This window comes from Schistocerca gregaria, chromosome 2 (assembly GCF_023897955.1).
Source record: "Schistocerca gregaria isolate iqSchGreg1 chromosome 2, iqSchGreg1.2, whole genome shotgun sequence".
In the NCBI taxonomy this organism is placed as follows: domain Eukaryota; kingdom Metazoa; phylum Arthropoda; class Insecta; order Orthoptera; family Acrididae; genus Schistocerca; species Schistocerca gregaria.
The window spans coordinates 440,171,213-440,186,378 of record NC_064921.1 but is presented as its reverse complement, the minus strand read 5'-3'; the positions used below and the strand labels follow the sequence as shown (position 1 = coordinate 440,186,378).

Here is a 15,166-nt window from a genome sequence, read left to right as displayed (position 1 = left end):
CTTGATATTAAGACAAGCTTCATAAAGTTGTTATAAAAACCATTCCCAAAACATCTCAAGTTCTGAAACTGTTGTGAGAATGCCACGACATTTAACAGTGCCACCACGACAGAACACGCAAATGGCGATAGAGGTGCTCCGCAACTCGGCTGAGTGCGTGAGGGCCACCGAGCTACGAACGGCGCCGGCCGCCGAATAAGAGATACCGAGTTGTTATCATGTAACAAGCTATTGTTTCTAAGTGAGTGTGTTTGAATATCCACACAATTATTGGTGATTAAAGGTTGTAACACTTTTTGGCAACGAGGTCGGATATTTTTACTGCGTTGTGGATTTGTGTGTTCGTGACGGGGCAGACATGGAACAACAAACGCAGCTGACGGCTGCTATTCAGGAACAACAAACACAGCTGACGGCTGCACCTCAGGCGTTGTCGACGTCGCTTACTCATTGTCTGTCTTCCTCTTCTCCGCCTCCATTCCCTCCTGACGTCGAGGCCGCTGAAGACTGGGAGGATTATGAGAAGCGTTTGCGGCAACACTTCTTGGCTTTCGGCATTGTCGATGCACCTATATGTAAGTCGTTATTTCTATCTTGGATTTCCCCACAGATCTATCAGCTGCTATCTCAGTTAGCCCCTATGCGGGAACCTGCCTGTCTGCCCTTCCAAGATATGTGTGACTTATTGTCTAACTATTACCGAAAAAACACCCACGTCGTTGCCGCCCACATGGCATTCTACCGGGGTCGTAAACAGCCCCATCAATCTTACCGGGCTTGGGCGGCGGAACTACAAGGTCTGAGTAGGAAATGTTAGTTTGTCACGGACACTCATCATGAGTCTTATGCTGATTCAATGGTTAGGGATGCTATTCTATGGTTTGCTCCTGATAAAGAAGTTCGGCAACATGCCCTACAACTGCCAAACCCGTTGTTGTCGGAAGTTCTAAGCATCGCTCAATCCTTTGAAGTGTCTCATGCTGCTGGCGCGCAAATAGATGCGTGGTGTGATGTAGGCGCTGTACAGTCAACTTTTGACATGGACAATTTGCCTGTTTCACAGGAGAACAAAGATGTGGCGGGGGTTCACTCGCGTAAACAATGTCACATTGGGCCGCAACGCTCGCAGCGAAAACAGCAACCACAGAAGCAGGTTCGTTCCGCACTTCCTTCTTGTCCACGTTGTTTCGTACAGCATGACAGGGCCACGTGTCCGAAACGTTGGGCCATGTGTAATTAATGTAGGAAAAAAGGCCACATTGCTTCTGTGTGTCAGTCCCCTAAAGTTCTTGTCGACGAGGACAAGGCATCGGACATGGATGTTAACTGTGTGCTTTCTCAAACAAATAAGTTTTTTGTTACTGTTCGTGTTCTGGATTAAGACAATCGCATGCTAGTGGACACTGGCTCTGCAGTAACTCTCATTAATTCTCGCACGTATTTGGAGTTGGGCTCTCCTCCCTTGTCTCCAGTTATGCGGAATCTGAGAATAAACAGAAAATTCCTATTACTGGCCAGTTTGATGCTTCCACTACCTACAAGTCTGTTGTTAGGCCCCTCACGTTTTATGTGGTGGATCATGCGGGCACTGAAAACCTGTTTGGTTATGCTGCTTTCCAGTTGTTTGGGTTCTCCATTGATGATGATGTGCACCTCATATCTGAGAATATTCCTTATCAACAGCTGGATGGATTGTGTTCTGAATTTTCGTCCGTGTTCTCTGCTGGTCTGGGTCGTGCCAAGGATTTTGAAGCCCACATTACTCTTAAACCTACAGCTCGCCCTAAGTTTTTCCGTGCACGCCCTATTCCGGTGGCGTTGCGCGCACCTGTCAAGGCTGAGATAGACAGGTTAACAGCTTCAGGGATTCTCCTTCCTGTTACCTCCAGCGAATGGGCATCGCCAATCGTGGTGGTTTCTGAACTAAACGGGAGTCTGCGATTGTGTGGTGATTTTAAAGCCACTGTCAACGCTCGGAGCCTCATTGACACTTATCCTCTTCCCCGTCCTGAGGAGTTTTTTACCAAGCTCGCAGGGGGCCAGTTCTTTTCCAAACTTGACTTATCGGAGGCGTACCATCAGTTACCGTTGGATGCTTCTTCCAAGGAATTTCTCGTCATCAACACTCCTTGTGGGTTGTATCAGTACCAGCGGTTACCATTTGTCGTCGCTAACGCGCCGCCCATTTTTCAGCAGTTTTTGGAACAGCTCACGGCTTCCATTCCCGGCTGCATAAACTATCTGGATGACATTGTTGTCACGGGGGCCTCCAGCTTCATAAAGTTGTTATAAAAACCATTCCCAAAATATCTCAAGTTCTGAAACTGTTGTGACAGTGCCACGACATTTAACATTGCTGCCACGACAGTACGCGCAAACGGCAATAGAGGCGCTCTTCAACTCGGCTGAGCGCGGGAGCCCCACCGAGCTATGAACGGTGCTAGTCGCATGTCACGGCACGGCAGTCGAATAAGAGATACTGAGTTGTTATCATGTAACTAGCTATTGTTTTTAAGTGAGTGTGTTTGAATATCCACGCAATTATTGGTGATTAAAGGTTATAACAGAAACATTCCACATTCTAAAACAGAGGACTGAGATGTTACGTAATGCAAATAATGCCTTATCCAGTTCCGTCTGCTACTTGGAAAACACACCATGCTTACAGTTATTGGTTTCAGGGTCATCATTTGTAACTGTTTTAACTAGCTTGACACCTCACTGCTGTCTTTGTGAAGGAAGCATGTGCATAGGTTTGTTAACAGCTTAAAACCTTTGTACCTCTCTTTCCACATATTAGTATGTCCACCCAATTATCATGGTGTCACAAAAAATCATTTGCAGTTATGTTACACTACATCATTAAAAATTGCAACCGTTACATAGAAATAAGGAAACAAAGAAACACCATTTATTCTCTTTGGTTAGCATTCAATGTCTCCATAACAATAGGGTCATTAGAGTACTATTGAAGAACTGTGTGGGCCATAGCCTTCTGAACAAAATGGTTAGATTTATATTAACTATTTTGAAAATAGCAAGAGCAAGCAAGAACATGAATGATATTTCAGTCTACCTTCTTACAAATATTTTACCCTTTCTTATCATTATGGTCCCACATCAATCAAATAATGTACTAATGCTTTGACAAGTATGGCACTGTTTCTGGTGCAAGACAAAATCTTGAGATAATTTATCCACATTACCGTGCTTTTCTTTCGTCTGAGACTCCTTTTTGTTGCAGAAGCACAATTTTATGCCTCAGCACATAGTAGTGCCCTGCATGGCTTTCCCAGAGCCAAATTAGTGATCAGTTAGGGTTTCTTATGGCCTTCATAGTTACATTAATGGTCCAAGGTACACAAAGGCCCCACTATAAACTATCCTTTACTTCTTACCATTGCTAAACTCCCACGATTGAACACAGTCTCCAAACGAAAGAAAAAAAAAATCTCTGTTCTTGCCTACATAAAAAATAGATAAAATAACGAATGAGGATATCCAACAACAGCTAGAATTAGAAAGAAGCCTGCTGGAAAGCAAAGAAGCAAATTTACGGTTAAAATTTCTACTGATGATGAGGTCATTAGACACAGAGCACAAGCTCATATTGGGTAAGCATGAGGAAGGAAATCGACTGTGACCTTTCAAAGATACTATCAAGCTTATTGGAGACCCTTGAACTAAAGTGTTTGCCATGGTATGGCCCTATGAAGAGGATAGCTCCCCAAAGGAGCCTTTGGCATTACTTTAACCAGACTCTCCCAGGGAAGACCCAGTGAGAGCTGGGAGAAATAGATCCTCACTGACATCCTAATTCAGTGCATCACACGAAGGAGCAGGAACTGTGGGAAGACAAGAACAGTCAAAAGAGGCTTCTATGCAATCACATCTGGCTTACCAAAGTGGAAAAATAATCTTTTCTTGAAGACTAAAAAACTAATCTAAGCTTTTAGACTCTAGGAGGAGGCCATCCAAACCGCAGCACAACAAAAACATGATTAACCTTTGTTTAAAAAGTTAAATGCAATGACCATTCCAAGAACAAAAATAAGTCACATTTCTGAGGGTAATTCCTTTCCTCATAGGCATGAGGCCAGAGCTCGATCAACTGACATGATGCTTAACCCCAGAAAAACTACATGAAAAAATATTATATTACTATTTATAAATAAAGACTGGAAGTGAAAACTGTTAAAAGATAAAAATTTTGTGAAGTAAACTTACAGCAATACGTGGAAAGTAAATGTTGTTATAGTGCACAAGAATAAATTACATAATAATTTTATCTGCAAGTACCTGAAGGTAGAATGTGTGTTTAAAATATCTTTAGAACCATTATACTGATTTACGAGTTTTTAGGTTTGCAGCCGAAATGGCATAATAAAGAGACTTATTTAGCAATCTAAACAAGTTTATTACACCAAACATCCATAATTATCACAGGCATGTGCAGAAATTTATTTACCTTGTTAACAAAATAATAAGCCCAATTAGATATGTAAATATCCTAAATAAAATCCTACTGGAACTCACCCATTATTCTGCCATGTGGCTCAACTATTGCAGTGTATACTGCGAAGTTGGCAGGAGAGCCCGAGTACGGCTGGACATTAATGCCCCACTTCTCCGGGTCCAGGCGATATGCCTCCAGCGAACGCTTCTGGCAGAGCAACTCTACCTTATCGATGAACTCATTACCACCATAGTATCTGCAGAATGGGGGATATTTAAAGACATGTCAATATAATCAACTATCTCCATAAATATACTAGTCATGAAAATTATTTGCCTAGTACACTAAACTCATTTTTGTGGCAATGACTATGATCAGGAATGGTAGTGAACAGTTAAAGCTGTCTTTGCTATCAGAAAGATGTCTTCAGTTACAAAACTTTATTTTCTAGTTGAAATCCTATTAGTTTTGAAACTACTAATTCATTTTCAAGACTACATCAATACTTTTGAGGATTTCTGTTCTTTATTTTATGACCTAGCATTTACTGGTACACATACCATGTCATTTATGAAAATATACCAGCTCTGTCCCAGTTTCATAAGAAGCAGGTATTAAGACAGTAATATTAATTTTACTATGTTAAGCTAAGCTTTAGTATGCAGAATTAGTTTACAGCAGTTTGGCAACAGTTACTTTTTATGCCAGCTTTTACAGCTGCTCCACTTTACTAATGAATACGTTGACTTATTTCATACCTCAGATGGTACTCTTCCATGACAAGAACTACCTAACACAATAAATGAATGACTGATTTTTTTTGTCAGTCCATTTACATCGCACAGCAGTGTATAATTATTGATATTGAACAGGTCAAAGAAAAGTTGAAGTAATACGTAGTCTTAGCAAACAGTAGCAAATTAAAATTGGGTACATATTCCTATAATTTAATTTTTAAGTTACTTTATTTGTTATATATTCAGAAATTTTTTACAGAATAGGAACAGTTATTTATTAGAAATGCCTTTAGTTCAGTTTTAAGTTTTGATTATATAGCGATTTTTATTTCCTCCAGTATCTTATTGTTTAGTATTACATCAATGTTAATTATGCTCCCCTGATACAACGTAGCTCTGTGATATTTTTTGTGAATATTTGATATCCTTATGGCACAATAGTTGTGTACATTTTTGTTTTGAACTAGTTTGCCTGTTTTCAAGAGGTAATCTCTACTAAACAAGTTAGTTTCATAAATGAACAAGCTTGGAATATTCAGAAAACCAAGCTCTGTGTAAAGACATTTACAGAACTCCATCTTTTTAAGGTCACAAACTATTCTTAGAGGTGAGTGTTGAGTGTCCCCAGAAAATGATCCAATATTGAAGCACTGAGTGGAGCTGTGGATAAAAGGCCTGTGGTACTGTTGTTTTGCTTGTTGTAGACTTTAATATTCTTACACCATAGCACACAGCTGAGTGTTTCCTAGACATGTTATTTATGTGTGTGTCCCACTTTAAGTCTTGCTGAACCCCCAAACCCAAACATTTTGTGACATTTGCGTTTTCTAGGGGATAATATTTTAATCAGGCTTGGACGGACGTTTGGTTAGGTGGAGCAAATAAATGAAAAATGACACACAGTTTTTTCAGTATGAACTATGAGTGTTCTTTGTGAACCACTCAAAAATTCTTTTCTTAGAACTTTCTGCTGTTGACTGAACAGTTTCTGGACTGCACTCAGTAAGCAATATGCGGGTGTCATTGGAAAATAGGATAGTTTTTTGGGGACTCATCTATTCAACAAAGTCATCCACATAAATCAAGAAGAATGGACCTAAGACTGAACCCTGCTGTACACCATTTTTTTATTGGTAATTCACTAGAAAGGAAGAAGTTGTTTTGCTCTTAGTGTTGAATTTGTACTGAAGTGATAGCATCTGCCTCCGGTTTTTTAGGTACGAACAAATCAAGCTATGTGCTACACCTCTTGCTCCTCATCTTTCTAATTTTTCAAGCAGAATGTTATGGTGTAGGACACCGAAAGCTTTTGACAGGTCAAGAAAAACACCTGCAGCTAATTTATGTTGATCAAGGGCTTTTGAAGCTCTGTCTAAGAATTCAAAAATTGCTGTCTGTGTAGATTTAGACTTTCTAAAACCATGTTGTTGTACAGTAAGAGGTGAATATTTATTTGTGGAACTTAAAAGCCTATCATAAAAGTATTTTCTACATTTTTAGAAGAAATTTGGCTGTGACACAGTTAGGTAGTTTGATATTTGATCATAAGAACTTTTTTTTTTCAGCAGCGGTGAAACTTTTGCTATTTTGAGAACATCTGGAAAGACACCAGTTTCTAGAGAGAAGATGAAAATTTTTTCCAATGGTTTTGCTATGTGGTGAGCACATGCTTTTAATATGAAATCAGGTACTTCATCAAGTCGACATGACATTTTATTGCTTAAGGATTTTTATTTTACTTATAACTTCATTGGAATTTGTTTCATTAACATACACAGAGGCATTCATGATCACTAATTTGCTGGAGAAACTTGGGACTGGTCCCTTACAGTTTCTCGGATGAGGTCTTCAGCTAGTGAGGTAAAATATTCATTGGATTTTTTAGCACTCTCTTGTTAATGACACATTCGTGATGGATGAACGAATGAAAGCAGGAACGAACCAACCAATGAATAAGTTCAGTGAGGCTCTGCAGTTGTCATCTGAAAGAGGACAGGTGTGCTACTGGGACATTATGTCATATTCATTTTTGGATACAGCTGCAAACCCAATATTTGGGTTTAATATCTTTTCTGATTAGTGGACGAGCTCTAACTGGACTGTAGGAATTAACAAAACCTGGCATTCCCAAAAGACAGCTCAATGCTGATAATAACTTTGAATTAATGTTTGAAGTTCCATGTGATGTGATCAGCACTGATACAATGGTCAAGAACATTACAGGGACCCAATCACAAATCTACTATAAATATCAAGGAAAAGCTGACATAGCCTCTATCATTTTTTATGACGAGGGATTCTACCACACTTCCAGAAAGTACTGCCTCAAATTCCACAATTATATATACACAACTGTGTGGCATTAATGGCCAGGAGACCTCACCCGGTGAATTTAGGTCACCGAGTTACAAATCTTTCTAGTTGACGACACACTGGACGGGCTCCTTATCAACGATGATGAACAGATGAGGACAACACAACAACCACTCCTAAGAGGAGAACACCTCCTACCTGGCCAGGAATTGAACCCAGGTCAGCTGACCACTCAACGAAGGAGACGGACCCACAATGCATAAAAATTACTGTGACACAGAGGATGTAGTAAAATGTAGACCCACATAACCATGTAACAAGTATTGTGAAATCATACGAGTCACTGGAGATATTACTCAAAATTAAAGCGAACTGTGTTGGGCATCAAAGCCAACTAATGAAATGATCTCTAGTGAAAATAAATATAATAAGTACAAGAAGAAAAGGATAAACTGCTACTCACCACGTAGTGGAGGCATTGGTTGCAAATAAGCACAATGAAGAAGATGCTAAAATATTAAGCTTTCAAAGTCCTTCTGAAATAGAGAACCAGAACACACACACACACACACACACACACACACACACACACACACACACAGCCGCTGTCTCCAAGCACTCCACTGGGCTCCAGCATATGGAAACAGTGGTCATGTGTGTGAGTTGTGCTTGTGTGAATGTGTTTTCTATTTCAAAAGAAGGGGTTTGTCCTAAAGCTTACTATTTTAGCCTCCTTTTTCATTGTTCATATGTGATCCAATGCCTCCACTATGGGATGAGTAACAATCTGTCCTCCTCATTGTTGTTACTCCATCTAGGACTTTACACTGTGTGATGATAACTAAATTTTTTGTTTTCAGTATACAACACGTTCCAAGTGATCATCTTTCCTTGTTAATGGATTGACATTTCCACAAACAAAATGATCTAGGTCACCATCCACAAGACCTAAACAAAACACTATTAAGGAAAGAGATGAATGACAGCTACAACTAGTACATACAAACAAAGGCACCAAATACTACATCTATGCAACATACGATACTGAAAATCAAAAACTACAATAATGATGCTTGTTGTTCACTATACCATGTAGCAACTGCAATTCAATTGGCAGGATCTTCCACAAAGTTACCAAAGGCTTGAAAACTTTACAACATAAAAAATGATGACAATCTTCAAAAAAGTCACAAAGAACAAAACTGTTTCATTATAGACTTCTTGAATCAATCACTAAGACAATGAAGAATCCTGTTGTTCAGAAGTATGCACAAGCAGTAATAATCCAGAAGAGTATGAACAGAGATCTAATGGTTTCTTAGAGCTACAGACCACTCTGTCTTCTGAGCACCTTGAGCAAAGTACAGAAACTTTCACTATGCAGTGGACTTTAGTTCCACAGGGAACTGCATGGCCTCAACCAGAATCAATTTGGCTTCTGAATAGGCAGGTCTGTTCATGGTGAAATTAACTGCACTATCAGTGTTATGGACAACTGTAGCAGCAAGTATGTTGTAGGTATTCTGGTTGATAGTTTAGATGTATTTGACAACCTGTGGCTGCCGACAATTTTTGCCCACCTCTGACAATTACATGTCCCAAGATGTTTGTCCCACAGCTTCCTAGATTACTGTGAAGGGTGAACCATGGAGTGGGGCACATCCTCAAGCAATATCAGTGAAGCAAATTATTAAGGATTGATCGCAGGGGTCTATACATGAACCAATTTTCTGAGACCTTACTCCCAAGCCATTGCTAGCAATTCTGACCATGCTTAGGTGTCAGGAGAAATAGCCTATGCTGAAGACATATTGGCTATGGTCGCAGAGATCTCTAGAGCCCGGCTGGAAAGAAAAGTGTGTGAAATGCTTCCTCACATGTAAAAGTGGTCCTCACATAATAAATTAGAAATTGTGGCTAATAAGACTGCCTACCTGCTGCTCAAAGCCAGCTTCTCTGACTCACAAAATACTACTTTGACTATTAGGGGAACTCTCATACTACGCAGTGGGGTACGTAAGTACCTGAGTGTACACTTGCACAAGAGGAGTAATTTTCACACACACATCTTGGGTATGTCAGATAGCTACCAAAGTTTTGCGCAATTTGACAAGACTTTAAGATCATTTTATAAACAGCTTAGACTATCATGATGCAATTTGCACCACTGCCATACGATCTCCTGCCAGCATCTGGACACAAACCGTGATATAACATACAAGTCAGTTCTAAGGTGCACACATAGGAGTGTGCTGTTGACGCTAACTGGAGCCTATGGGACAATACTGGTGGAGGCATTATTAGTCATATAAGGCACATACACAATGAATATTACTGTCAGATTTGGAAGGTCTCTCCACTGGCTTTGCAAAGGGAATGTTCCCAAGGTGTGAAAAATAATGGGTCAGGAAATAATAACCAAATGAGAATTAAAATTATGTGAAGCATGTGAGTGGCAAGGAGACATGATTGCTATTACAACAGTTGCAGGGTATATGGTGTACGTCTACACATCAAGAACAGCATTTTTATGAGCTATGTAAATGCTTCTAGAGGCCTGTTTCACTGCATCACAGGTCACGAATCACACCCTGAATATTTATACAGGATAAAGAAATGTCCAATAAATGTGTGTGAGTGTGGCAACATTGGTACACCAGACCATATTGTAATAGAGTGACTAACCTACAAGAGACTTGTGGACTGGCATTGCTACACTAAGTAACAGTGTTAGAGGCAAAGATGAATGGCATCTGATAAATGAGGCAGGAAATAATATGTCTGGGAGGGAACTTAGAAAATATTTAGAGTAAGAGAAACCCAATTGTAAGTGATAACGCTGAAGTGGTATTGTGAGTGAGTCATTGAATGAGTATTATCGAGGATTCACTGACTCTGAAATTAATTTCCACAAGAGGACAACCAAAAGCAGTGAATATTTGACCAACAACGAGACAGCTGTGGCAGAACTGAAAAATGAATGGAAAATTATATGTGGCTTATTTTGGCCTCCCAGCAACAGCAGGTTGCAGGATGGTAAATATGTTAGGCTCCATTAGTTGGCTCTACTAGGATTACAGACAATGAAACTATCTCAACTCTCAGGCCACCTCAAGGCTGGTGCATGGTGGGGTCACAATTGTTTGGGATGGTACTGGCCACCTGGAGCTCCATTCCTAGAGATTTAGCATGCTGTCCCTAGCACTCGAGACTTCATTCGCATGAGTCGTAGATGTAGAATTCCACAACAAGGGCATCGCAAAGAATGTATCTTGCTTAACCATGATGTTTCCCAATTGTTAAGATCAGGAACGGAAAGTAAGTAATCTGTTGTGATGGTAGTGCAGATGTTCAAATAATCATCGTCATGCTTTACGGGATGTGTGTGTTTTTCCTATTCATTTAATTTTTCTAAATTTGCTATTTCCTTTAGGATTAATTTCATGAATTATCAAAAATGCTTAAATCAGAGTTATTTGAAGTGAATATTAATAGTAGCTATATCCAACTTTTTGTGAAAATAAAACGTACATTTGGTTCCAGTTGGCAGGTACTGAAATTGTAAGCATTAATAAATAAATGTTTTATATATCTACACAAAAAGTAGACCAGATGTTACTAAGTCATTAACTGAGAGCTACTATATGAAAATGGGAACTTAATGCTGTGTTCATACTGTAATAAAAGGAGTATTGGAAATGCTTCACAAATCAGTGTGACCTGGAAGTACACCTAAAATATAGTCAAGTAGTTTATTTATTGCGTAGTTCATTGATTTCGTGTTCTGTACATCACATATATGATATACATTACTATATGTAATGTGTCAATTTAACAAAGGATTACATAGGCAATTTTTAAAAATATACTGTAGGTATTTTTAAATGGCTACCTTCCACCTCCTTAAGCCTACAGTATATATATATATATTTTCAAGAATTTCACTATGATACAGAATGAGTTCTTAAGAAGAGACGTTTAATCTATGCTGGGAACACTTCTGTTGTCTACCTGACATTTTATTTCCTTGGGCAGATTATCAAAGATCATGTATCTTACTCCATTCTGTGCCAAAGTTATTCACTAGTGAGAAGTGCAGATCAGTTTCCCCTCTTAGTAGGGTTCACAAGAATCTCTATTTCTCTCAAACTGCAACTTATTGCCGACAACAATAATTTCATGTGTCAATACATGTACTCTGACTGTGGTTACCATTTCCTAATGCCTTAACAGATGTCTGTAACAAGTACGGGTGTTTATCAACCCGACACCAAATTGTATTTCCTTTCTTCTGTGCAATGAATAATTTACACCTAAGTGAGAAGTAACCCCAGAACATTATCCTGCAGGTCATCAGTGAATGAAAATATTCAAAGTCGCCTTACTGATTTATTTGTCCCACATCGAAAAATGGTTCTGATGGCAAAAGTAGCTCAGTCTAACCATGCCCAAAGATCTACTACGGGGTTGTTTTCCAGTTTATATTTTCCATCAACAACCACATCAAAAAATTAGAGAACTCGGTACCTTGTTAATCACTTTTACATTTGTGTAGTATTTTAATAGGAGGTATGGCATTTTTCACAGTACAACACAGGGTAAGAGTTACGCAGTGGATACCCACTGCATTTTTCACAGTTAAGTACTCTGTATGTTGTATGAACATAATTGGTATCAAAATACTCCTCAGTCTTGCTCATTATCTAATAAACGTTTTCTGCATTTGCCTTGCTATTTTATTAGTTTTTATGGTGAAAAGTGCATAAAATATAGCGTATTGAACATACTGAATTTAAACATGTTGCGAACGTAAACATTAGGCTGCGATACAGGTTAATCTATTTGGGCAACTTTTCTTTTTTTTATTCATTTGACTTCGCCAACACATAGCTAAGCTGTCATGTTTCAACGTAACCTAGACCTCAGGCTACACTGCAGATCAGTCTGTCACTACAAGAAAGATTTTGTATGAAGTATAGGAAGATCCAATATCAAAGTCTAACCGAATACTAGATGAGCTATATATTTTTTTCCAAATGCCACTCTTAGAACATAAGGCCAGAGTAAAGTGTGGGGTCACATAAACTGTACCTCTGTCCGGGCAGGCCCTCCGAGTACTTGTTGTGCAGGCACGAGCTGAGGCATTGCAGCACGGGCACCGAAGTGAAGTTCTCGGAGGCGATCATCTCCAAGCCGGCCCGCTGCCGGTCTTTCTCGTTGCAAATTATCTCATACAGCTCCGGGTCTGCCTGCCCCAGGGTCTGGTTCATGAACGACGCGTCGCCACTCATGTTTGCTGCGGGTTTCACTCTACTGCTGACTTACCAGTTCTGCAAATTAAAAGATTAATAAACACCGATCAGTAGTTTGAAAAGCCTTTGGCCAGGGGGCTGTGTTACCTTACCACACGACCATTAGGCACCAAGTACTAACCTCGGGCAACTGAATGTGGCTTCGCCTGTGCCGTCCCGTTACGTGTAATAACTAGTCTCTCCTCTCAGAGTTACGGCCGTCCACTACACCCCCCGCGGATGTTTTCGACACGCTGATAGTCCTGACAGCTATCTGCTAGGCCAAAGGGTTCTGCTGATAACCCCTTATGACGTCCAGAATGCTGCAACAATACTTTTATCGAAGTGGATTTGTCTTATGTAACTGAACGCGACGCTGCCAATAACACCGGATGATTAAAATGCTAATGCAGGGATTTTCTGAGGCATCTGTCTCGCAGTCGCATTACTGAAACTAACGCGAATCACAGCATATATACTGCTGTTCAGGACACAAATTACCGTTATGCACACTTCGTAAACAGGCAAATAAATTTCATAAAGTATTGGTATTATTTTTTATAAGAGTCTCATTTAATACAATTTCCCGCCTATGACATGTGCTGATATGTCATACCACAACACCGTGCAGAAAAACACCAAAGAAGCTTCACGAGGGAATATCAAATTACCATTTACGATTTCAAAACGTAGGCGTAATAAGAAACTTAGAAGTGAAGATTGATGATGCTGTGCATTTGCATGCTTTCCACGAGTTCTCAATCTCACAAAGTTCACAGTCTTCGCGAACCTTGTTTGTAATGCGCTGTTCAGTTACATTTCATTGCAGAAGTTGCCGAAGTAAACGTTTACTTTTTGTTTGAGACAACCTGTTGCTCAGTTTGTTTGTGTGTGCAGCTACTCATGTTCTCGTTTTTTTTCTGTTTACTGTCATCCCCAGAGTTCTCTTGTTGTTTTTGCTATGTACATGTAGTATGTAACTTCGTGGTACTCTTGTTGTTTTAATACGCTAAGCGTCGTGGATGTTTATCATATTTCTACCACCTACGCCATGTCTAATTCTATACCGAATTAGTGAATAATAAAGGAAATAATAGTGTTAGATGTTATCTTTATCCTCTGTAATACATGATTAATTTCTAAAATGCAATTTACTTCTGAAAGGGGTCGGTTGCTAACTTTGTGCGAGTGCGTAAAGACGGTTCCCTTATAATGCGTCCCATCATTCCTTTTTTTAGTTTTATAGTTTTATGTGCTACTGATGAGTATAGTTCTCAACCAAAATGTATGCCATCTTCTTTTCAACGAAGCTGCCGCTGTAAAAACCAGTTTTACTCCGGTTCCGAAGTTTGGCATGCTATACATGCAGTTAGGTCATCTTCCGTTCTTGTCGTCACGTGTTGCCTTGCCGCTGTCACATCGGTTTAGTTTCTCATATTCAACTACCCCATATTAGTTCCAGTATTAGGGAGCAAAAAAAACTAACACAGTTGTTCAACAGTTAGGATGTTCATTTGTATACTGATAGTTATTTGTGTAACTTCGTAGTGCAACTACTGTGAAAGAAAGTAAACTCATTTCAGGTATTTGTCACCACCCAAAACTTTAGATTTAAACGTCTAGACACTTCACTACATAACTTTAGCAGACATTTAACATCAAATATCTAGTATCATATGATTATGTCAATTCCATTTGGATATTACATGCATTTTCTTCACTACCCCCTACCTCACCCCCAACCCTCTCCTGCACTCTATCTTTTCAATGTACACAGAATATCCTCCAGCCTTATAGAGTCTGTCAAAACTAATAACATAGAGACATTCATCCACCCATCGTTCAGGGATGTGGAATGAGTCCAGGTATAGTTTAACATGAGACAAGCCATAGATACTTAATCTGCATCCTGTATGAACAATCATGCCATACACATCTGTGCCATTTGTATTTAATCTAGTAAATTTGTAGGTAACCTGCTGCTCTCAAAAAGCTGCTACATCCCATAACAAGCATTGCCACTGCCACACATAGCTAGCAAACTTTGCAGTGCCAGAATCCAGATTTTCAAATAATTCTGTAAAAAGAGTTGCAAATGAGGCATGTACTTAATTTTTTTTGAATTGGTAAGTATTCCCAATTTTTTCCTTTGTTAGGTGGGAGTTTATTGAATATCTTACCAACAATGTTCATAACTCTATTCTAAGCTCTTGAAAAGGATGCAGGTTTAGATGAAGATTATTTTTGTGTCTTGCATTTTGACTGTGCATATCACTGTTCACATGAACTGGTTTTTACTTTGGGCTGTGAAAACCATTGAGGAGTTATTGTATTGGGAAATAAGTGTAGGAATTCTATTTGTATTGATC

At 39.4% G+C, this 15,166-nt stretch overlaps 1 protein-coding gene across 1 annotated transcript in view; it reads right to left on the bottom strand.

Moving 5' to 3' along the window:
• Positions 1 to 13,596, bottom strand: part of LOC126325353 (serine hydroxymethyltransferase) — a 41,904-nt gene extending 28,308 nt beyond the window's left edge. Inside the window, exons 1-3 of the mRNA XM_049995167.1 lie at positions 12,940 to 13,596; positions 12,598 to 12,836; positions 4,537 to 4,712 (exon numbers count right to left, since the gene is read on the bottom strand). Of these exons, the coding sequence (XP_049851124.1) occupies positions 4,537 to 4,712; positions 12,598 to 12,797 (376 nt within the window). The 5' untranslated portion in view covers positions 12,798 to 12,836; positions 12,940 to 13,596. The remainder of the gene's footprint in view (positions 1 to 4,536; positions 4,713 to 12,597; positions 12,837 to 12,939) is intronic.
• Between the last annotated feature and the right edge of the window lie 1,570 nt (positions 13,597 to 15,166).